Consider the following 23,517-nt stretch of genomic DNA (forward strand, 5'->3'; position numbering starts at 1 on the left):
TAAAGATTATCGAATGTACAGAATGATTATTTACACAGAGCTATACAGTAGTGCAGTTAAGAAATTAGCCTGCTATGCAGATGATATTTTAATATTTTTGGGTCAACCATCAAATTCTTTACCTAAATTAATGCAATCATTTGAATACTTTAGTCGACTATCTGGATATAGGGTTAATATGAGTAAAACACAATTGCTTAAGTACAATTATATTCCATCAGAAGAAATTAAAAATAAGTATCAATTAGCATGGCAAACAGAGTACTTTAAATATCTAGGAGTCATAATACCTAAGGATCTTACAGAACTATTAGAACGAAATTATTTACCAATACAGAAAAAAATTAAGAAAGATATAGCGAGATGGAATTTAATTCCATATTTAAGTTTATATTCGAGAATAGACTCAATTAAAATTAATATTCTTCTTAAATTATTATATTTATTTCAAACACTACCAATAGAAATTAACCAGAAACAGTTTAATGAATGGGACAAAATTTTGTCAAGATACATACGGCAAGGAAAAAGGCCCCGAATTAGATTTAAAACCCTACAACTTAACAAAGGAAAAGGGGGGTGGGGCTTACCTTCTCTTAGGGAATATTATTGGGCAGCACAATTAAGGCCTATGATATGCTGATGTAATCCTTCATACGATGCTCAATGGAAAGCCATTGAGGAGGGTCTGACTTCCATCCCCATACAAGCTATTATAGCAGACAGAAGCTTGCAAAATTTAATAAAAACTATTGAAAATCCATGGATCAAGTTGACTTTTAAAATTTGGGAAACAGTAATAAAAGAATATAAACTAGAAGAGGATATAGCAGTTCTTAAGTGGTGTGCATATGACACACATTTTGCTCCAAATAAATTGGACACCAGATTCAAAGATTGGACATATAAAGGATTAACAGCTTTATGTATGGTAATGGAGGAAGGGAGACTAATTAGTTTTGATAAAATGAAAGATAAATATTCATTAGAAACACAGGATTTTTATAGATATCTACAGATGAGGCATTTTGTCAATAAAACGATAAAAGCTAAGGCTGAATTGAGTAAACAGCTGCTAGACGTATTTAAAAGGGCATATAGTTCAAATAAAAATAGAGGTATTTTAGGTGACCTCTATAAAGGATTAACAAATATGAAATTACACTCAACCTTGTATATCAAAACAAAATGGGAAATTGAGGGAGGAATAGAGATAAAAGGAGGATGAGTGGACAACAATATGGGCATATCAATGGAAACGTAGCAGCTCACAGAGCTGGAGGGAATTTGGGTGGAAATGCCTGATAAGATATTTTATTACACCTCACCAAAAATCTCACTATGAAGGTAACCCTCCCACTTGCTGGAGAAATTGTGGAAATACAAATGCTAATCACTATCACATTTTCTGGGACTGTCATGTTATTAAAACTTAGTGGAAGGGAATACATGCAGCAATACAAGAGACATTTGGAAGATATTTACCTTTGGAAAGTAAAAGTCTATTATTTGGACTTATTCCAGAAGGATGGACAAAGAACGATAAATACTTGTTTAATATTTTACTGGCAGCAGGAAAAAAGCCATCACAGAAAAAAAAAAGAAAAAAGATTTTGACTTTGTTAACTACTAGAAGACTAGAGGAAATATTAGTTACATTAATGGAAACAAAAACACTCCCTATATTTATTTATCTTTCCTTTTTCCTTATGTATTTTTTATTTATGTTGTTTTGCTTCTTTTTCTTTGCTTCTTCTTTCGTTCTTATTGTATGGATATTTTAGTTGTTTAAATATAGAAAAAAAGAAAAAATATATGTACTGAAAGATAGCTGAAGTTGATGGTATTGTATAGTGATTCTAAAATGTCAATAAAAAAAAAGAAAGAAATTATTCAGTTAGCGGTTTTGTTTTGTGCGAAACTTTTATAGAAATGTCACAGGAACCGTCCAGCAATTCAGTGTCTCACAGAGAAACGAGAGAGGAAGGACCGCCCAACTCAGGGGAGAGAGGAATAGTCCAGGGCATGGAGCCCAAAAAGAAAATTCGCATAAGCGAGATAGAGGGGGTGCCCTTAAAGATAACACTGCAGATTGGAGCACTTGAGCAAAATGTGCATGAACTTGAGGAAACGCAAGAGTTTCTCCTTGAACAGAACAACACCATTGTTGTTCAGCTGTCCAAGGCTGAAAGCGAGAGAAATGAACTAAAGAAACGGAATGCAGATCTCGAGAAAGCTTTGAAAACTATTCAGTGTCAAGTGGAAGAATTACAGTTTTCAAAAACCAAAAATGCTGCTGAACCTGAGGGACTTGAGACTCCTGTTGCTCAACCACCTCAGGACGAGGTGAACCTTACCATTTTCTTAAAGCCAGAAATCAACTTTTTTCGGAGCAACTTACCACGAAACCCAAAAACTGTAAATCAAAGCAAATTGCTGATTCTGTTTTCCACAAGTTGCATTTGAGTTGAACATGTTGTCAAATAGGTTAGACTTTGGTTAAGAGCTTTGTTTTGAAGCTTCTTATCCTCTGGGAACAGGTAGATGTCAACTCCATAAAAATGTGTTGCACAGCTTTAAATGTGTACTTGAGTTCTTTGGGAAAATCCATGTTGAGCCCATAAAGTAGGCCAAACAGGTAGGCAAAGGCAGTGGGAAGGTCTGGCAGATCATCAAGAATAATGTCCTCTTCCAAAACAATGGCAGTGTTGACCACTGTGGACTGCGAGTTGGGTCCCACGTAGTCCTCCAGAACAGTGAGGATGCCCACCGTAACACCTCGGGTTGCCCTCTCAACTGGATCTGTATCCTATGCAAAAAAAACAAAAACAAAAACAAACCAAAAAAAACCCCCCAGTACATATAAGTCTCTGAAAACCAAATCCGAAGATTGAGTAGATCTGCATGCTCACCAGACATGTTAAGAAGAGTTTGGTCTCGTCGTCGCGAACAAATATCGGTAACCCTTCCAAACTGATGGTTCATCAATGCTCGACTATGTTTGAGACCTAAAACAAGGAAATCAAATAAGACTGTCTCATTTATAAACCTACCATTTTGTTTTTAAAACACATTAAGTTTTGTTGCTAAAAATACAGTCTTAAGAAATAAGATGTTGAAATTAGTTATTGCAGATAATTGCTCATGGTTTTGTCAGTTGTTTTTTTAAAGTAATTTTGATGTGCAAGAAATGTAGCACACTTATTACAACATGTATAACAAAAAGTGCCATGACCTGCCATCTGCCAAACACACAGCGCTGCTTGTTAGCTTATAATCCCATTCAGGACACTTTCTGAAAACTATTGAATATTTACTAAATTGATGTAAAAATTGTTAAAATATCTTTCTTTACAGTGGGAACTTCAGGTTCCTCATAAACCAGACACCAATACATTTTTATATATATTACCTGTTCATCAAACTTCCGCAACAGGGAATCCATGTCATTGCAGAAAGCAGCTTTTTTAATTCGATACAGCTTAATCAGCCGAAGTGAGTAAGTGTCGAGGGCAGCCATGAGATCCTTGGTAATGCGTGAGAATTCCGCACAAATCTACAAAGCAACAAAAAATAAAAAAAATATTAAAAAAAAAATAAATTAAAAAAAAAAAATAGAAAACTTTTAAAGGTACATTATATAAAAATGACATTGTTTTCAAATTTGGTTAAAACAGCTTAATTTCAAAACATTTAGTTAGTCTCGGCTGATCTATTTGTCAGGTCTTGATTGGATTTTTTTTTCCCCCCTTTTAGTGGTAGTGGTGGTACAAATTATAACTGACGCATTTAAAAAAAGAAAAAAGAAAAATCTGATCGGCAGATTTTACATTAAGTATATAGAATACCTAATCAAATGCTGATTAGACAAAATAATGGTTTCAACTGTTACAGGATGCATTGAAGAAAAGAAATAAATCAGTAAATTGTATTTTAAATTCATTGCAAAAATTTCATTAATTTTGTAGTTATGTAAGAATGAAGTAAGAATAACATCCTGTGGTCAAATTTGGATACTTTCATAACACGCAAGTGACTTTCTCAATCCTGTTCTGTGAGTTTCATGGCTGTTGCCTGCTAAGGGTCAGCACCAAAAGATTCTAGATGCCCAGTGAAGACAAGTCATTGCAAAAACCGTGGTTCAGGGGGTTGGGAAGCTCATCTATAACCAGAAGGATGCTGGTTCTGTCCCCCAGCTCTCTCTGTCCTGGTCGTTGTATCCTTGGGCAAGACCCTTTACGCTACCACCTACTGGTGTTGGCCAGAGGGGCCAATGTGCGATATGGCAGCGTCGCTTCTGTCAGTCTACCCCAGGGCAGCTGTGGCTATAACTGTGGTTTCCCTGCACCGATGTGTGAATGTGAGAGTGAGTAAGTAGTGGAATTGTAAAGCGCTTTGGGTGCCCAGCAAAGAGCGAAATAAATGCAATCCATTATTATACACGGTAAGTTGACAAGTAAATAGATTTCACTTCAATCGAGTTGTTGGTAATACCAAAATTAGCTTCATATTTTTAGAGCCAACTATTTTTTTTATATTTTACCATTAGCATTGTTAGCTCAACGGTAGCCTTCAACCTTTTCTACAAGATATTGGAGTGATACAAACAGATATTTCTCAAGGGCACAAGAAATGGCGCTCACGTTCATTTACTCACCCAGACAAGTTTCGAGGCATTTGGAGTTGTTCAAAAAATTTTTTATATCATATAAAATCAACTTTTTGGAGCTTTTAAACACATTTTAATGTTATTTCCTTAGATTAAAAACCCTCCACAGTGGTTTTTGGCTTAATTCAGGCATTTCTTAGTTGTCTCAGTGAATCCTTTCCCCATAACCGTGGCTCAGCTCTCTCCTGCAAAACGACTGACTCGTAACATTGGGATTAAAATTTCTTTCTAACAACTCCAAATACCTTGAAATTTGTCTGGGTGAGTAAATGAACGTTTTCCATTCTAGAAATAAGACCACACTGAAAAAAAATGGAAGTTTTCCTTTAAATATTTAAGAGATTATCTAACCTGTTCTTTCAAGAAGAGAGCTGGCCATCTGAGCTGCATTTCCTTGACCAAGGGCTGCATCTCCACAACTTCTTTCCTCCTGAGAGAGAATGTGATGTCCATCTTTTGGGTGATGAGTGCCATGTTCTTATCCCTCTTCATTTCATCTTCCAAAATGCATCTTTCATTTTCAAGAGACTCATTATTGTAGTTTTCTGGGGCATCAGGGATAAAGTTGACTTCACCTCGCTTTGGTTTCTTTAAGGAAAATCTATTTGTGCCACTGTCATCTTCTTCCCCTCTTTTTTTTCGATTGTCTGCAACTTCACTACATTCAGCTTGACTTAGCTTGGAACGGTAGTTGGCAAGCTTGAACTTAATGCTTGTTGCCCAACCATCATATCCTGTGCCATTGCCGGGCTCTTTGAGGCAGGGATGTTTTGAAACTAGCTCCTGGGCAACAGACGTTATTTCATTCTTGTCAGGGTAGGCTTTGATTGCAAACATTTCTTGTGCCAGCTTGTCTAGAACTTCCATCTTGATGTCTCTTGTTACACTTAAATTTGCCCCTGCTTTCTCATATACCTCGTTGCCCTTGCAAAGTTTTAACTCTACATCATAGGAAAAGGTTGGGCTAGGAAATGGATTTGGCCACTGAAGTGCTACGCATGTAGGTCTGGGTGGATGAGGATGGGCTGAAAGAAGATGCTGAACTCACACTGGCTGTATCAATAGATGAGATGGCGCTATGATCAGATGGAGTCTGGTGGCGAGGCTGATGCATTTTCCTCCCAAATGAGGTGCAACACTGCCCGTCCAGCAGGTAGCTCATTAATATCCATCAGGTTGCAAAGTGCGTTCCCAAAATCTGGGTCTTCATATTGTATTGCAAAGTCACCTTCAAGTCCAAGCTTTGCTTGTAGTTCATCTTGAAGCTGCTTCACAGATTCTGGAACAGTGGACAGTTGGATTTTTCTGATAAGTTTTGGACTGACGTGGACTCGCAATAACAGGGCCTGTGAAGACAAACCAAAAAAAGGGCACAATTCTAAATAATTAACGAATTCAAAGTAATCAACTGAAAACTATTTAAGAATAATACATACCATCACTTTCAATGCAGGAGGCACGTAACAGGTGTCACCATCAGTTGTCCAGCTACGCAGTATTCAGCTAAAGGGTGGTAATCATTCAAATCTTCTGGGTCAAGTATTTCCAGATCTTTGTAGCTGCTGTCAAGCCGATCTGTAATGTTCCATAAACCAAGAGGAGAGCTTTGTAGCAACAAATGACACTTTCCCAGAGTCAGTTATTTATTGCAGTTATTTTATGAATTTTTCGAGATGTTCCTAAAGGGTTGCATATTTCAAAGTCGTCAATATACAAAGCTAAACTAATGCAAGTATCTTGCAATCCTAAAAGCTTGTTGTTTAAAAATACTGCCCATCTCTAAATGATCTGTAACCTTCACTAATTTCTTTATCAAATGCTAACTTTTCAAAGAAACTTTTCTCTTTCAATAAGTTCTCCAAGACCTGGTTTACTGAGACATAAACAAATGTATTTCTAGTTCTCGCTTTGTAGGTGTACTCTTTAGGCTCACATACATGAAAATTATTCTTGAAATAAATATTTCTCTTGTAATCGGTAGATAATGCACCTTTTGGTTCTGTTGAGATAAATAATGGGTTGGTTTTGAAAAGTGCATCATTTAAAATTTTTATTACATCATCATCTGCCTCAATGTTCTGTTCAGCAAGCACCTCTTTGATTCTTTGAAATGAATGAACCTGAGAAAATTTTAAAATGTCACTAATTTCCTCAATAATTTCCTGCAAAGCCCTTTTAGAAACATGTAACAATGTTTGCATGTAGAGCAGGGCAATATGACCAAATCAGAAAAATCAAAGGATTGATTTTAAGTGTGCCGTATTTTCCAAACAACATGGTAATAACGACGGCCCGCTAGCATGCTCTACCAAAAATAGTGCTTTGTTGTGTATCTGACGGACGAAAGCTAAACCAGTTCCACACCACTGAAGCTGCAGCATTTTTACAAACCAGTTCTGGTTCATCGTTTCATTCAACGATCCACTTTCACTCTTCTCATTCCCCGTCGCCTTTTTCACCATGTGTGTATGAAAACAAAGGCACTGCGCATGCGCGTTTTACCCATATTCTATCGTGATATTTCATTTTCTTATCGTTGCCCAACATTACACCGGTATTACCGTGAACGGGATGATATGGCCCAGCCCTATTTGCATGCATAGAAAAAGTCTAGCTATTTTATGTTCAAGACATTGGTAATCTACAAACTCATTGTCCTCTTTATCACTTGATGCTACACCTGAACCACTTGATAATGTCTCTGACTCCTGAGAGGTATTTAAGGATTTATCAGGGGAGCTACTTTCACTAGGACATGCATTTGCATGAGAAATCAGTCTAATACAGTTTTTTATATCTTTTGAGTTTTTTGTGCTTTCTGCTTGTGTGTGACGTAAAGGTTGATAAATTGTTGGTAACATAGTCACATTTTTGGAAAGGACAGGATACAGTCTGATGGGTTTTTAAGTGCCTTAAAATATGTGAAATAAATGTATGCTGTGAACAGTTTTCCTTAAATTCACAAAAAACACACACACAAAAAAAATGTTGAGATCGCCTGCCTTTTCTTAGCCCTGTTGTGTGATCTGCTGAGGTGAGACTTCAATGCCCTTCGTGTCCTAAACGAACAGACTCAGTCACTGTAAACACAGGGCAAATGAAATCCTCTTCTATGTCGTAGCTGGTGATGTCTTAAAAGTACTTCTTGGCTTGAACAGACAAAAGAGCAGAACTGGCACTGCATACAAAAACTATAATGAGAAGAGAGGAGAGGACAGTGTCAACAATTCAAAAGAAACCTAAATTAATCTCAAATTACCAAAGTTACATTACCTGATTATGTGTTTGGGGGCGGGGGGAGGCACCCCTGTTCTGATTCCTCTCCTTACCAACTCTTCGTCAGTCCCTCACAAATCAGGACAAGTAGTGGTCTGGAGTTGGCTTTTAATTCTCTAAATAAATAAAAATAGCAATTAGTTTTAAAATAAAATACCAGCTTCCTGACATTACTTAAGAATTTTTTTCTCCTGTCCTAATTGTTTTGACTAAAGTGAGCTGATTCTGCCTTGTAAAATGCCATGTAAAACAGTGTAAAACAAATAATTTACAAGATATACATTACATCAAATGTTTAATTTATTATTAACAGATTATATTCTACATGGAATGCACCAACAGTGTACTGGGATGTATTATGTATGCCAAGGATAATTGTGTGTGATTGGTTTTACAACTTAGAATGACAAACATTGAATTGAAAGTATGAGTGGGATAAAACTCCTGAAGCATCTGTTTAAATTATCAGTGCATTTATTAATGATGCTCCATAAATAAACCAAAACAATGTTTTGTGCATAACAAAAAGCTCACAATTGTGCGATCAAAATGTAAACTAAAAGATGCTGAGCATAATAACAAAGACAGATTTCGCAGCTGCTCTGTTTCCAAGTTCTACTGCGTGACTGACAGCCTGGAGTTTGAAATCCTCTTTGTAACCATGTCTCTTACAGGTGCCATTTATGGTCCTTATACACATAATATGGTAATATTACGTTGAAGCAGAGTATCACTCTGCGAGGCTCCTCGGTAGCCGTAATAATCCAACAATCAATCAAGCAGTGCAGCTTCATAGCTTAGCAAAGTCGTACCAAAACATTTTTGACAGATTTTTTTAAGCTGTGTACCACATAAAATTGGTTCGCGGTCAGTAAGCACAACCAGAATTCATACATAAGGCGCACTGTCTATTTTTGAGGAAACGAAAGGATTTTAGGCCGTGCGTCAAGGCGTTAGCCCGGTTAGCTCGTTAGAGCCGCCCAGCTCCACGCACGCGGTGATCCGCGGTAACTAGTTAACGGAGATTTGCCCCATTAATGCAGTTACGGCATTAACTTTACGCTGACAGCACTAAAATAGTAATCTTCAAATGTTTTCTTTTTACCGACCAGATCCTCTTTGATAGCTGCCGTGTCCATCTTGTTGCCTGCAGATGAAGCGATGGGGGAGGGGGAGTTGTGTTCAGTGAAGGAGAGAGCCGAGGTGGAGTAACGTTGCGTAGAGACAAAAGTGGACGAAAGAGAGGCAAACTTGCGGCTCCACAAGTATAATTATAATGTAACATAGACTATATCGATATAAACGATATTGTTACATCTCATATCTCGTATAAAAATATATTTAGAAACTCTACATGTCGCCCAGTCCTAATCACTTGTTCATCTGTTTTGTTCCAGCTTCATTACTGGATGCATAGTTCTAATGCATCTGTGTTTTTTAAGTTATTTAAAGCCTGTTTGATATGACTCTTGCAGACTCTAGTAGTTCGTATTTAATATTTACTGCTCTGTAGCTGCTTCTCTGATCTCCCTCTCCCTCCTGTTTGTGTGTTTGGTGGAGCTCGCTGGCCGTGAGGACTCCACCACCCCGTTCACACAGAAACTAAAGCATACATTTTATTGGCTAACAGCGATTCGAACAAATTAGACGACATGGCAGCGGGCGCCCCCGAATTTTATTTTTAAATAGCAGCGGGGGGGTTGCAGCCGTTGGTCATGAGCGAGACAGCCTATTTTGTTTCGTTAGGTGGTATGGCGGCCACAGACTGCACTTCATGAAATACACATAGGGGGTGTCGCGGAGGCTTGTCAGATATGAGCTCGCCTCTTTAGTAGCGTCGGATTTTCATTGTTTTGTGACATGGAATCTTAAATGATATAGTAAACACATACCCATGAGCCACAAGGCTTCTTAGCCTAGAAAGTAATGCTATGCTAAGTTTCAGAAAAATACGAAGCACTTCAGTTGTGATATTTCTAAAATACAAATTGAGACTGTTCAAACATATACTGTCTGATATAATAAAAGAAACATTAATTGCCTTTAGAAAGTTGAGATGAACGATCTATCCAGCTCCTGGTATAAAAAGCCTCACGTTCTCATTAAGGCAGACGGCCAGGTGGCTTTCAGTCCTTGCAAAAGCGCAAAGTAGACCCCGTAGTATCCAAAAATATGAGATGCGCATGCGTGCTCAGGTACAGAAAGGCGCCAAATGCTTCAAATCATGTAAAACTTGAATTCATTCATTTTGCCAGCAATAAATTTCATCTTCGACCAACTTTTGCTCTAAAACGTTAAAGGATTAGTTGAAACCCTTAATGTATTTGAGTTTATGGGGCAACTCAACTTTTATTGTTGAATTGTGAAAGAAATGACTGTAAGCTCAACAATAGTTGGGTTGCGGTCACGTGGTTCTGATGACGTGCGGAGGCAGCGCGATTTTTGAGTGGAGGGCGGAAGTAAACATGGAGGACACTGTGGAGAGTCAGGAGAGCAGCTATTGTGCAACTTTAGACCCCGTTTCTCGGGAGAGATATAAACAGATAGTTAAAAAATATATCGGACGTGATCCGTATTCTTTGAAAATGTCCGAATACACCACAGAAGTAAAGGATTTGCCTACTATCGAGGCTGTGGATATCACCAACTACTTGGTCCTCCAGACTTCTTACTACACTAGGCAGCAAATGAAAGCTTTCAAGAGTCTGGAGGCGTACAATTTTTTTGTCAGCGGGTGGGTCCACAACCTTGGAACAAAACGTCTCCGTGATGGATACAGTTTGGTGTTTGCAAGGGTGAGTGTTTGTTCTTATATTGCTTTATCTTAAACACGCTAACAGTTAGCGGTAGCGGCTTTAACGTCAACAAACATGCCACATCCTTAGGACTTCGTTAGAGTGACAGTTGTTTGTTTCAAGGTAAACCATTCTCAGCGGTCTAACGAGACACCTCTGAAGACTTGGGTAATTGCAAAGGAGGATGGAGAAGTGATTGCAGCTCATTGCAATTGTATGGCAGGGTTAGTAGCCTAATTAAGTAGGATGTTATTGCAATGAGAACACACACACACACACACATATACGCATAGGGCACTACTAGCATTTTGCAGGTGTACTTCAGTAGTAGTGGGGAGAGAGTGTTTTCTTTTAGCTAAGAATTTGTGTGATTGCCTTAGATCCCTCATGACACTCAGATGCATTTTTCAGATAGAGGGTAGAACTATTCAGTCATGTCATCACCTAGATAATGATTTCTCTATAGGCTGTTGAGAAAGAGTTAATGAATAAACATGTTACTTCAAATAAAGTGCCATTGCACATTAGTATTAGTAAGCTATGCATCATCAAAATGTACTGTAAATATTGCATTTCATGTTAAAAAGATTATGTGCTCTATTTCCAGACTATCAGAATCATGCTCGCACGTTGGAGCTGTTCTTTTTGCAGTTGAAGCTGGGGTGAAAATGAGAGCGACATGCACATCAGAGCAGTGCAAGTGGCTGATGCCATCTCATGTTAAAAAGGTAAGCCAAAAAGCAAAATGTAGGATAAAGAATGTTATATTGGGACTTCATGTGACAGTAGGATAAAATATCTTCCCCTATACTGCTACCTTGTCGTGGTGAGGAAGCTTGAGTGCCTCAATGACCCTGTAGGCTATACCGGCGGGGGCTTCAAGCTCCTGGTAGATCTAATCAAGCCGGGCAGGTTGCAGGTGAGGGGTCAGACAAAAGGCAGTACTTTAATAAATGAAGAGTTCTATTCCAAAACGCTATAACAGCATTTAAAAGCCATTTCCTTTTTCATGACTAACATAACCATGACTGCAGAACCGTATACTGTATATCACACCCTTCTCATGCATGCCTCAACACCCTAGCACTTGTTTTCTGCGCACACACACACCTGACTGCAGCACTTTATATATTCACATTTCTCATGCATTCCTCAATACTCACAACTCCTCACACCACATTTTCATCAACATGGAACTGCTTACTTTCCACTCCTTTTATACCCAGCACATGGCACCTCCATCCCCACCCAACATACACACACACACTTCACTGCCAACCAACCACTATACCCAGCCTAAAACACACATACTCACTCCACTGCCATCACTGTTCAATTTCGAATATTTTTGGAAACGAATATATAGCGTTTTGGAAAAGAGCTTTTTAAATTTTAATGATTTTCTTTGGCTTAATTTTTCCAGATTCCTGCTTGCCCAGTAACTCTGATTGACTTCTCTTCAGCAAAGTCAAAAAAACGAAAGCTTGAGTGTTCCATTGATGGCTGCACAAGTACACAAAAGGTTGGGAAATCACTTCCATGCCCAAGAGTGCAGAGAGATTCAGAGACATACTGTAGGTTTTTTGAGAGTTTAAGCAAAAACTGTCCAAGGAGTGCAGCACTGATGTCTAGGGAACCTTACCACAAAGAATTTGTCCCCCAGTCTAGCATGCTTCCTAAAACTGTGCCTGAGTACAGAACACCAGAGACACTGCAGCTCCCCCCCAAAGACCTTGAAGAGCTATGCCTGGACTTCCAGCTTGAAGAGCTCACCCTGTCCCAAGTCCAGGCTGTAGAGAGGGCGACTCGAAGTCAGAGTGCAAGCAGTATTTGGTTTAGGCAAAGAGCTGGACGCGTAACTGCCTCTAAGCTGAAACAAGTTCTTAAGACCAACCCCCAGCAACCATCAAAGAGCTTGATCAAGGCCATATGCTATCCAGAGGCATATAGGTTCACCACAGCTGCTACAAGGTATTTAGGGTTTGATGTAGGGTAAGGCAGAGTTAAGATTTGGGGTATGAAACTGTCCATAACTGTAACTAAAAAAGTGTTATGAAGATGGAGGTTAGTTATAGGCTTATACGGCTAGGGTTATACAGGGTAAGAACTAAGTATAGTTTAGGGTAATGGCATATTGTATAATACATCACTTTACTGTTTTACACATCCAATACTAAGTAATAATTTCCTTTTCATGTTTGGCATGTGTACTGTTTATAGTTATGGATGCAAACATGAAGCACAAGCCAGAGGAGCATATGAGAAGCTTATGAGCCAGGAGCATGCAGGCTTCTCATGTATGGACAGCGGTCTCTGGCTGAACCCCAAGTGGCCATACATGGGGTCCTCCCCTGATGGGATAGTCACTTGTGACTGTCATGGAACTGGCATCTGCGAGATTAAGGTATTGACTCTGTTGTAGTCAAGGCCATAGGTGTGACATCTTTCCATAAGAATCAGTGAACTGAGTAAAAATGCAGGAAATACCTTTTCTAATTTCTAATCTATTGTTCAATTAAGATAAGATGAGGCTTTATTGTCTGTGTCAAATAGACATTTGTTTTGGGCAATGAGAGATTATGATAACACAGACCACACCCATCATCTTTGCTTCTTCACTGTTTCATCAGATAAATCTTGATTGTTGTTCTCATCACTGTGATTTTAGTGCCCACACTCTCAGAAAGATGCGGTCAACCTGCGCATGCGTGCTGGGGAGAAGGGCTTCTGCCTCATCAGTGACAGGGATAATGTCACACTGGACCCAACTCATGACTACTATTACCAAATTCAGGCACAGCTTCACATTGCAAATGCAGAGTACTGTGACTTTGTTGTGTGGAACCGCAATGACATATTTGTTGAAAGGATTTTGCCTGACCTTGAGTTTTGGGATGATGCGATTCCTAAAGTTGAGTGTTTTTTTTTTAGAAACAGTATACTCCCAGAAATACTGGGACAGCAAGTTACAAACATACATGTGTAATGTGATAAAAGGACGACAACATAATGACATTTTGAATATTGTTATGACCTGATGGTAGTCATTATGAGTTCTGGCTATTGTATTTGCTCTGACGTAGCATTAGAGCACAAATTGTCATTTAATTTTATTGTACATTTAATTGTGTCATTTAAGTGTTGTGTAACACTACACAATGATTAAATGCTATTGAGGCAGCATAATAATACATTGGTGGTTTATTTACAAGATTAGACTTTTAAACAAATAAACAAAATAGATTGCAATCCATCTCACAGTATAATACTGTACAAACTGCCAGCACAATATGACAGTTGGAGAAAAATATTTCATTTGAAAACATTTACAGACTAATCAGGAGTCAGGACTTAGGTACTACTATTACTCTACCCTGTTCTACTTATCACCAGAGCCAAGCAGCAGATACTGGACACTACTCTTCCTCTCCACCCCCTTCTGTGAGCCGTGACAGTGACAAGACATTTAATTTTTTTTAACTGATTGATTACCACCCACCCCCCTTACTCCAGTGGGACAACAGACTCGGAGAGATTTGATAAGGCACAACAAATTACCCCAATCTTGTCGATCAATGCATGTGTCTCACCTGGCTTTGTGGACATGTTCTCTATTGGCATAGCCCTGCTCTGCAGAATTTGATATTTCCTCCTGACTAAACCTATGACTCGCTCAACATGGATACGCAAATTGGCTATTTTCCTTGTCTCTGCCACTTCATAGGCTGACAGCTGTTTTCTCCCTTTAGTGAATGCCGGTGTCTGTAGTGAAGCACAGTAAAACCCCACATTATCGCCAATATTGAACCCACGATCTGCAAGGACAATATCTCCAGGTAACAAGTTCTTTAGGAGGCCACTCTCTATTGTGATCTGCTTATCGCTAACTCTCCCTCCCCAGGCAGAAGATATGTAAGTGACGTAGCCTTGGGGGGCAACACCAATCAAAAATTTTACAGTGTGATGGTGCTTGTAGTTGGACCAAGTTTGAGCTTGTGCAAGAAGATTAGATGGTCTCTCAATAAAGACTTCAAAGCAATCAACAATCACAGCCACTTTACATCCAAATGCCTGTCTGAAACTCAGTGGCATCGTAGCTTGAAGAACATGTCGCTCTGGCCACTCAATTAGGAACTCTAACCTTTTATGAAGTATGTCAATTACTTTATGCCAAACTCTAGAAGCAGTGGACAGAGAAATATTGAACCTGAAAGCTAAATCTTTCAGGGGCAGATTTAGTCTCAGCCTCAGCAAAACTAGTATGAATTGTTCAAATTTGGACAACAAAGACATAGGTCCCGAGGTGATATAGGGCTCGCACAGTTCAAAAATCTGAATTAAAACTAAGAAGTTGGGGAGCCCTGTGTAGAACTTTGTCTTGTCTTCATTTTTTTCAAAAGCCTCCTGGCTGAACTGTGTGTCCAGAGCCTTGCTCCGAAGAGCAACCAGCTCTGCTGTGTTCTGTCTCAAAACATCCTCCATCTTCTCGATGTCATCCATCGTCAGCTCTGTCTGGCATCCAGCATCCGCACAGCCTGCAATATAACAGAGGGGGAGCATAATCAGCATAATAGAGGCAACCTCAATTTTTACTCATTTTCACTGTAGGAGTTTTTTAGTGGGCTATTAGAATCTGGTGTAATGTGTTTAATTCACTATGTTAATTTAATGTAATTATTTTTTTTAATCAACAAAAAAACATGTTGCGTCTAAACAAAAAATATATTTATATGTTTCTCACCACAGAAACCTTACATTACGGATATCTTTACTTATCTTTGAAAGGAGACTGTCTGGAATCTGGCAATATAAGAACCATAGCAGTGTACAAAAACCTGTGGTGTGTGCCTGACGGTAATAAGTGCCACTTTTTCCTTTTTTCTGAATAAAATGGTATGGATTTACTCTGTGATTAAAAAATCACAAACATGTAATATGTAACTTGGACCATAATCATTACAGATAATGGCGTCTTTTTCTCTTTGACATGATTCTTGTTTGTTTTACATGTCAGCACAATATCTTACCTGGATAAGTGAATGTCTCATTCACACTGAAGTCTTCTGGTTGTGGATTCTCAGCTGGAAGCTGCAGTTCGGGGTTCTCCACTGTCACTAGGCTCAAATCCGGGCTCTCAGCCGTCTGTTGCATATCCAAAATCGCCTCTGCACATCGATGCTGTTCTGCCTTAAGCTTCATTCTTTTCTCTCGTTTGAGAACTGATTCCGATCTGGGTTTTCGTTCGTAGCCGAGATTGACCGTCGGAGCCCAGTCCTCCGACTCTTCGTCATCCAAAGCACTTGGGCAGCCTATAGTCCCAATCAAGTCAATATTAGACTACTAACTTAAAAGCACTAAGTAAACGAGAATTTAACGACAACCTAATGCTAATAAGTTCGTTTGCAAACATAACATTACCTCTGACGAAGTGGTCGCTGCAGACACGGGCATTGGCAGACTCTGCTCCTCCCGACTGTAAACGTAAATGTAAAGTGTAGAAGTAAATTTAAATCTATTTTAATATACAAAGAGGTGTTTACAAAGGTTATAAAGCTAGTTATGTAGCTATTTGGTGGTTACGTGTTTTGATATTTACATGTTTACATGTTTGAATGTTTAGACATGCATGTTCAAACCAGTAATAAGTATGTGTTATATCTACCTGGTTGTTTTCCCTGTTTTGATCTGAGTATAAGATTTCCTGGCTTCTGAGAGGCCAGTGAAGTATTCATGAGGGCGGCACACAGGAAGTGTGGGTTGTTGTTGCAGGGTGCTAAAAGTAAAGAGGCTGCTAAAAAGTTATCCGTCTCCGTCTTGCTGTTCCTAATTATTCAGAGAGATTCCCAACCATCTAGTGAACCCTCACGTTACATCTGGTGGCAGCGGTGGGATTTATTTTCTTGATGGATCTGTGTATTTGGTGAGTTTTACTCCCAAGCTGCGGATAAGATCGTTTTTTTTCCCCGCTGGGATTTATCCCTCTCTGTGAACAGCTGATGAACTGAAAATAATAATAGTAATAATTTTTGGAGATAGGAAGGATTGTTGCAGCTTTTCTCTCTGTTTTTGTGATTTTTTTTTTTTTTTTTTTGAGCTGGATATTTGTTGGGAACATGTCGGCTGACGAGAGTGAATCTGTGCATGAGCTGCGCTCTTCTCCTGTGCCACATTCGAGGTCAGTGGATGCAATGCGGACTGTTGCTGCTCCCGCCCACCATACCGTTTCCAGTGCCCTGACAATAGATCTTCCACCTGTTTTTAAAGGAGATGGGACTGAATCTTTTACTAGTTGGTCTCGTCGCTTTGAAGTGGCAGTGCAAGCTATGACTCCACCTGAGGTAGATTTGCCAACTGTGATGTCCTCTGTTCTGCCTACTCGTCTAGCAGATGCTGCATTTTTGTACTGGGACAGTTTGCCTTCATCAGCCCAGAAAGACTATGATCTAGTGAAGGATAAGCTGAAAGAGGTTTTCGGTCCAAAATATTCTCTGCCATTCTTCCAGACACATGTGAATGCTCGCCCCCGGAAACCAGGTGAAAGTTTAGATGTGTACAGCGCGGATATTACCCGTCTTGTGCTTGAAGCTTTCCCTAACTATGACTACAATGCCTTGGAAGGTGAAAAATTTCGCCGTTTTGTTGCTGGGTTGGACCCCACCTTGCAATCTAAGATTCATGAGATGGGTGCAGAGGATCTCGACGGAGCCCTGCGCATTGCCAGCCGTTGTGAGAGAGCACGGGCAGCATTGCAACTTACAGCTGCAGGATCCTCTCATATTCCGTCTTCAGAACAGGTTGCTATGATACGTCCTCAGCCTACTGATGCTAAACTTCTTCAAGCGGTTGAGGAGCTCACGCTTACTGTAACCAGCCTGAAACATGAAGTACAGCAGTTACGGGAGAAACAGAGTTACCTTGCCCAACGTTTGGACTCCAGTCGTGATAGATCCTCCTCTTCCAATGTTCAGTACAGCACCCGCAGTGCGTCCCCGTCGCCTTATCATGCCAGACAACATTCCAGAGACTATTGCTCGCCTGAGAGGCGTTATCATCGTGATCCAGAGTCTCACCGTGAACGTCCTTCTTCCCCTGTTCCCCAGAGGTTCAATGAGTGGGACAAATGTGAGAAACACGATCAACGCACATACCCTTCCCAACAGCCCCCCCAGTATTCCAGGTACAATTACCCTGACAATAACAGATACCGACGCAGTCCCAGTCCTGCTCCACGTAGAGTTAGAGATGCTGCGTCCTACAGTAGGACCGGTGTTCGTTTCCAGTCCCCGGAAAGGCCTGCACATTTCACCTCCGGCCCACAGGGAAACTTTCATTAGCTGCTGTTGAGGGGCAAACATCAGCTACAGTATCAGGGCCCCAAAACCACATCCCCCAGTTCCCCTCAGAATCTGATGGATCAGTCTCCTCTAACGTCTTGGCTATTGTCGAGGGCATTGAAGTGTGTGCTCTAATTGACTCTGGTTCCTTTGTCTCCCTTGTGAGTGAAGATTTTCGAAACGCTCATCCAGCTTTGAAAAAACGGCCTATGGTAGCATCCTCTGTGCCAGCTCGTTCGGTCAATGGAGAACGTCTGGAAATCTTAGGCAAGTTAACCGTTGGTATTAGGCTTGGGACTCAGGTATGGCAGCAGGACTTTGAAGTCCTCAGAGGTGCTTACCAGCCAGTCATTCTAGGTTGGGATTTTCTGCAGAGGCACCATGCTCTTCTCGACCTCAAAAACAAAGTGCTGCAACTGTGGGACATGAAAATTCCCCTGTTGCCCAAAGGACATGAGGTGGCTGCCTGCTGTAATGTTTCCGTGTTAGCGCCAACCAAAATTCCAGCTATGAGCGAAACTCTGATCACAGCCTGTGTGTCAGCAGCCACACCGGCTTCTCCTGTTCCAACAGACTACTATGGTGTCTTGATCCCTAATCCAACATGTGACATTGTTGTGGCTCACACTCTCAGTGAAGTTCAGAATGGTACTACAGTGGTTCGAATGCTTAATCCCTCCAGTGATGAAATCGAACTGTACCCTGGACAGCATCTTGGTGAGTTTCATTCAGGCTCATCTGTTGATATCATTCCACTGGAGCAGACATGTTGTGCTACTTCACCTGTGTATGATTCGACTCTGCCGGTAGAAATAGATGAAACAAACTTGTCACACTCCCAGGTTCAGTCCCTGAAATCACTTCTCCAGAAGTATTCAGGAATCTTCAGTAAGCACTCAGAGGACAGAGGTCACACAGGCATAATTAAGCATCATATTCACACAGGTGATGCTACACCGATTAAACAAAGAGCCTATAGAGTGACACCTGAACAGAGAGCTGAAATACAGACTCAAGTTGACAACCTTTTAAAGGCAGGTGTCATCGAAGAAAGCTACAGCCCATGGGCCGCCCCAGTTGTTCTGGTGCGAAAGAAAAATGGTACGTGGCGTTTCTGTCTCGACTATAGGAAACTCAATGCAGTGACAATCAAAGACTCTCATCCTCTTCCAAGGGTTGATGATGCACTGGATGCGCTGTCAGGTTCTGCCTGGTTCTCCACAATGGACCTTCAACATGGCTATTGGCAGGTTGAACTGGAAGAGAAGGATCGTGAGAAAACTGCTTTCACAACCGGCAGTGGACTTTACCACTTCACTGTTATGCCCATGGGACTCACAAACGCTCCAGCCACATGTCAGCGGTTAATGGAGATGGTACTTCGTGGCCTTCCCTGGAAAACCTGCTTAGTGTATTTGGATGATGTCCTTATTTACAGCCGCTCTTTCGCAGAACATCTCCAGCATCTGGAAGAAATTTTCGGCAGATTCCAGGCAAGTGGCTTGAAGCTAAACCCCTCAAAATGCTGTTTTGCCAAAGATCAGGTACAATTTCTGGGCCACATTGTATCAAAACATGGTATCCAGCCTGACCCCAGAAATGTGAACAGTGTGCAAGCCTGGCCTATTCCACAAACAGCGACAGAAGTAAGGTCATTCCTTGGACTTTGTTCATATTATCGCAAGTTTATTCAAAACTTTGCGCACCACAGTGTCCCCCTACATGCTCTCACTGAGAAGCATGCAACTTTTCAATGGACTTCTCAGTGCCAGGATGCATTCATGTATCTGAAACATGCCCTCTCAAACCCTCCAGTGGTTTCATTCCCTGACTTCACATTGCCATTTTCTCTGTATACTGATGCTTCTAGCACAGCTATTGGCAGTGTACTAGCTCAAAAACAGGGACAGCAAGAGAAAGTCATTGCCTATGCTAGCCATGCGCTTACAAAGGCAGAAAGAAAGTGGTCGACTTATGATCGAGAACTCTGGGCCATTGTTTGGGCAGTTAGACATTTTCGGCACTACCTCTACAAGCAGCCATTTGTTATTGTCACGGATCACAAGCCCCTCCTGGGTCTTCGGAAAATACCCATTGACAGTGATAGAACTGGTCGCCGTGCTCGCTGGGCTCTTGAACTTGATCCTTTTGAGTGGACTGTGATTCATAAAGATGGCCACCGCCACCTCAATGCGGACGCACTGTCACGTCGCCCTGTCACGGGTGAAACCGTAGAGCAGGACACAGTCTGCACTGCTTCTGCTACCTTGAAACCTGAAGAGAGGTGCGTGGGTCCTGCAGGCCCGCCCAACCATAGTCCCTGCAGTACTGACCAAAAACACATTCCATGCAATGACCTTCCTGATCCACGACTGCAGTGTGCAGCGCTATCTGTTTCATCCACATTTGTGCTTGAGCTGCCTGAAGATGATCTCAAAAGTGAACAACAAAAAGATCCTGTACTGTCAGAAGTCATTGGCTGGAAAGCTAAGGGTCAGAAACCACCCTACTGGCGTATGAAAAAATGCCCACCTCAGGAAAAAGTGCTATGGCATGAGTACTCTAGACTTACCTTTCACAATGGCTTACTCTGTCGTAAAGCTTTCAACCCGTCCCAAAAGTCAGTGTTGCATCAGTTGGTTGTTCCTGAATCTTTAAAAGACACTGTCCTACAGCTGCTGCATGGCAACCCAGTGTCCGGTCACCTATCAGCAGATAAGGTCCTGAAACGTGCTCAGCAGCTATATTACTGGCCATTCATGTCACGTGACATCAGAATATGGTGCACACAATGCACTCCATGTGATGCCAGACGGAATCCCACACCTCATCACAGAGCTCCAATGAAAACAATTGTTGCTGCGGAGCCATTTCAAAAGGTGGCAGCTGACATACTTGAACTCCCCATTACGAGTCGTGGCAACAGGTACGTGCTCGTTGTTCAAGACTATTTCTCGAAATATGTCAATCTCTATGCTATTGCAGACCAACGTGCCACAACAGTTGCAAAATGCCTGTTTGACAACTTCATCTGTCAGCACGGCGTCCCTGAAATGCTACACACGGACCAAGGACGTCAGTTTGAATCTGACCTGGTGAAACATCTGTGTCAGCTGCTAGGCATCCAGAAGACACGGACCAGCCCATATCACCCTCAATGCGACGGGATGGTCGAGAGGTTCAATCGAACACTTATTGACCAGTTAGCGAAGTTACTCCTTCAGCAGCCTGGCGAATGGGATGACTGCCTCAATCAAGTTGCTTTGGCTTACAACACCAGTCCTCACTCTACCACGGGGTTTACGCCATTTTTTCTCACACATGGACATGAGGCACGGATGCCTGCTAATATGCTGTTGCCTACCAACATGTCAGCATCATCTACTTCTGTTTCTCCTGCTGACTACGTCACCCAGTTGACTCAGAGACTTCAGTCTGCCTTCAGCACTGCTGCATGGAACAGAGATTGTGCCCACAACCAGCAGAAACAATTGTACGATAGGGGCATCAAACACACTCCTTATGTTCCGGGTGACTTGGTGTGGTTAAATGACCCCACTACAGCAAAGCAGAAACTTGCTCCACATTGGAAGGGCCCCTTTGAGATATTGGAGTGCCTTGGAACAGATGGAGAAAACCCTGGTGTCACGTACAGGATTCGCTACCTCCTGGACCAATCAGACAAGACTCAAATTGTTCACTACAATCGTCTCAGGCCGTACAAAGCACCTGTTCCTAAAGGTGGAACCAACTCACCTGCTGGTGACATACCTGTACAGCCCCAGATTCCACAGTTGACTGCATTATCAGGTGCGTTGCCCTTCACAGCTTCAAAATCTGCAGCTGAAGGGAGCTGGAATGTTCAGGGCCGCAGCCCTGCAACCTCATCAGACCCTCAGGTTTGTCAGCCACCACCTCTAAACCAGTCACGACCCCATTCCCACTCTCCTTTGTCCCCTTCTCCTCGGTCTGAGACTGTAACGACTTCTCCCTCTGGCCATGTGGTGATACACCAATCAGACATTGTCCCTTCAACTCCTCATCGAGTATCTGGTGTTTCACGGCGATGTGGGAGACGTCAAGTTGTGCCTCCCAGATACCTCAAGGACTATGTTTTGAACTGAACTTGTTTTTGGTTTTGCTGTTGTGTTATTGTTGTCCCCTTTGCTTGCAGCATGTTGGGTTTTTTTTTTTTCTCTTCCTTTTCTGTAGGGAAACGGGGACGTTTCTTATGTGAGGGGGGGAGGAAAATGTAAAGTGTAGAAGTAAATTTAAATCTATTTTGATATACAAAGAGGTGTTTACAAAGGTTATAAAGCTAGTTATGTAGCTATTTGGTGGTTACGTGTTTTGATATTTACATGTTTACATGTTTGAATGTTTAGACATGCATGTTCAAACCAGTAATAAGTATGTGTTATATCTACCTGGTTGTTTTCCCTGTTTTGATCTGAGTATAAGATTTCCTGGCTTCTGAGAGGCCAGTGAAGTATTCATGAGGGCGGCACACAGGAAGTGTGGGTTGTTGTTGCAGGGTGCTAAAAGTAAAGAGGCTGCTAAAAAGTTATCCGTCTCCGTCTTGCTGTTCCTAATTATTCAGAGAGATTCCCAACCATCTAGTGAACCCTCACGTTACATAAATTTAAAATCCATTTTTTCCTACGTTTTTCGGTTAGAATTTTCCATTTTTCTCCTCTTCGTTGGGCTATTTTTGGTACCCTAAAATACCGTTTATCAGTTTCTCTGGTCGACCTACTGGAGCATCCGTAAACACAACAGGACATAGGCATTTTGCGTACTGTCTGTCTGTGATTTTGCGCTTATCTTTTTCACTTCCGACCGCCAGTCAAATTTCGCGCTTTACGTCGACGTCACGTCTACGTCAAATGAAACCTAGCTATTGCAAGTTTGATTTTTTACAGTGCAAAGCAGTTCGGGGATGAATGACGTCACACACATGGATCCTCTGTCGGAATATAGTAAAACCGAGGACGGTTGGTTAGTTGGCTTAGTCCTCCTTTGATCGAATCAAAGGATCGAAGAGAGCTGACGTCATGGCTGACGTCACGGTCGCTGCCAGAAAAATCTATAAATAGACCTCAGTTTCTTTAACTCGGCATTTTAAGAAACACCTAGTTGTTTTCGCAAGCCAGGAATCCTTGGGAAAGAGAATAGTTTAACACTGAAATTATTCAGTTAGCGGTTTTGTTTTGTTTTTTGCGAAACTTTTATAGAAATGTCACAGGAACCGTCCAGCAATTCAGTGTCTCACAGAGAAACGAGAGAGGAAGGACCGTCCAACTCAGGGGAGAGAGGAATAGTCCAGGGCATGGAGCCCAAAAAGAAAATTCGCATAAGCGAGATAGAGGGGGTGCCCGTAAAGATAACACTGCAGATTGGAGCACTTGAGCAAAATGTGCATGAACTTGAGGAAACGCAAGAG

General features: G+C 41.2%; 3 protein-coding genes across 4 annotated transcripts; 1 reads left to right on the plus strand and 2 right to left on the minus strand.

The window, feature by feature from the left end:
* Positions 1 to 982: 982 nt before the first annotated feature.
* On the minus strand, positions 983 to 9,195 carry LOC146659082 (uncharacterized). Of its 2 annotated transcripts, XR_014913771.1 has the most exons (8): positions 9,055 to 9,195; positions 7,943 to 8,061; positions 7,672 to 7,860; positions 6,106 to 6,244; positions 5,021 to 6,015; positions 3,413 to 3,556; positions 2,913 to 3,008; positions 983 to 2,809 (listed from the first exon to the last, which is right to left on the minus strand). XR_014913771.1 is itself a non-coding variant. In XM_085422930.1 (7 exons), the coding sequence occupies exons 5-7, from the start codon at positions 5,534 to 5,536 to the stop codon at positions 2,985 to 2,987; spliced, it is 684 nt and encodes a 227-aa protein (XP_085279056.1). In that variant the 5' UTR covers positions 5,537 to 6,015; positions 6,106 to 6,244; positions 7,672 to 7,860; positions 7,943 to 8,061; positions 9,055 to 9,195; the 3' UTR covers positions 983 to 2,984. The 2 variants fall into 2 exon arrangements, 1 of the variants encoding a protein (XP_085279056.1); XM_085422930.1 differs by having other exon boundaries at positions 983 to 3,008.
* A 1,121-nt stretch (positions 9,196 to 10,316) lies between these two features.
* LOC146659083 (uncharacterized) lies at positions 10,317 to 13,810 on the plus strand. The gene is made up of 6 exons (XM_085422931.1): positions 10,317 to 10,740; positions 10,864 to 10,964; positions 11,348 to 11,468; positions 12,164 to 12,711; positions 12,961 to 13,144; positions 13,409 to 13,810. Exons 1-6 carry the CDS (start codon positions 10,363 to 10,365, stop codon positions 13,724 to 13,726), a joined length of 1,650 nt encoding a protein of 549 aa, XP_085279057.1. The 5' UTR covers positions 10,317 to 10,362; the 3' UTR covers positions 13,727 to 13,810.
* On the minus strand, positions 13,675 to 23,091 carry LOC146659084 (uncharacterized). Its single transcript, XM_085422932.1, has 4 exons — positions 22,717 to 23,091; positions 16,159 to 16,227; positions 15,768 to 16,049; positions 13,675 to 15,275 (listed from the first exon to the last, which is right to left on the minus strand). The coding sequence occupies exons 1-4, from the start codon at positions 22,862 to 22,864 to the stop codon at positions 14,245 to 14,247; spliced, it is 1,530 nt and encodes a 509-aa protein (XP_085279058.1). The 5' UTR covers positions 22,865 to 23,091; the 3' UTR covers positions 13,675 to 14,244.
* Positions 23,092 to 23,517: the final 426 nt, after the last annotated feature.

The sequence above is a fragment of the Rhamphochromis longiceps genome, linkage group LG11 (assembly GCF_057381845.1).
Source record: "Rhamphochromis longiceps isolate RC_006_pf linkage group LG11, R_longiceps_female_GT1.1, whole genome shotgun sequence".
Classification (NCBI taxonomy): domain Eukaryota; kingdom Metazoa; phylum Chordata; class Actinopteri; order Cichliformes; family Cichlidae; genus Rhamphochromis; species Rhamphochromis longiceps.

Coding starts and splice junctions, on each gene's coding strand:
- LOC146659082 (XM_085422930.1), bottom strand. CDS start 5,536: ATGGAAGTTCTAGACAAGCTGGCACAAGAAATGTTTGCAATCAAAGCC. Junction 3,557..5,020: donor CTCTCTTCTTGAAAGAACAG/GTTAGATAATCT, acceptor GTTGCTTTGTAG/ATTTGTGCGGAATTCTCACG. Junction 3,009..3,412: donor TGCGGAAGTTTGATGAACAG/GTAATATATATA, acceptor TCCTTGTTTTAG/GTCTCAAACATAGTCGAGCA.
- LOC146659083 (XM_085422931.1), top strand. CDS start 10,363: ATGACGTGCGGAGGCAGCGCGATTTTTGAGTGGAGGGCGGAAGTAAAC. Junction 10,741..10,863: donor ACAGTTTGGTGTTTGCAAGG/GTGAGTGTTTGT, acceptor GTTTGTTTCAAG/GTAAACCATTCTCAGCGGTC. Junction 12,712..12,960: donor TTCACCACAGCTGCTACAAG/GTATTTAGGGTT, acceptor TACTGTTTATAG/TTATGGATGCAAACATGAAG.
- LOC146659084 (XM_085422932.1), bottom strand. CDS start 22,864: ATGCCTATGTCCTGTTGTGTTTACGGATGCTCCAGTAGGTCGACCAGA. Junction 16,228..22,716: donor TAGGAAAAAATGGATTTTAA/ATTTATGTAACG, acceptor TCTACACTTTAC/ATTTACGTTTACAGTCGGGA. Junction 15,276..15,767: donor TGAGACATTCACTTATCCAG/GTAAGATATTGT, acceptor GTTATATTGCAG/GCTGTGCGGATGCTGGATGC.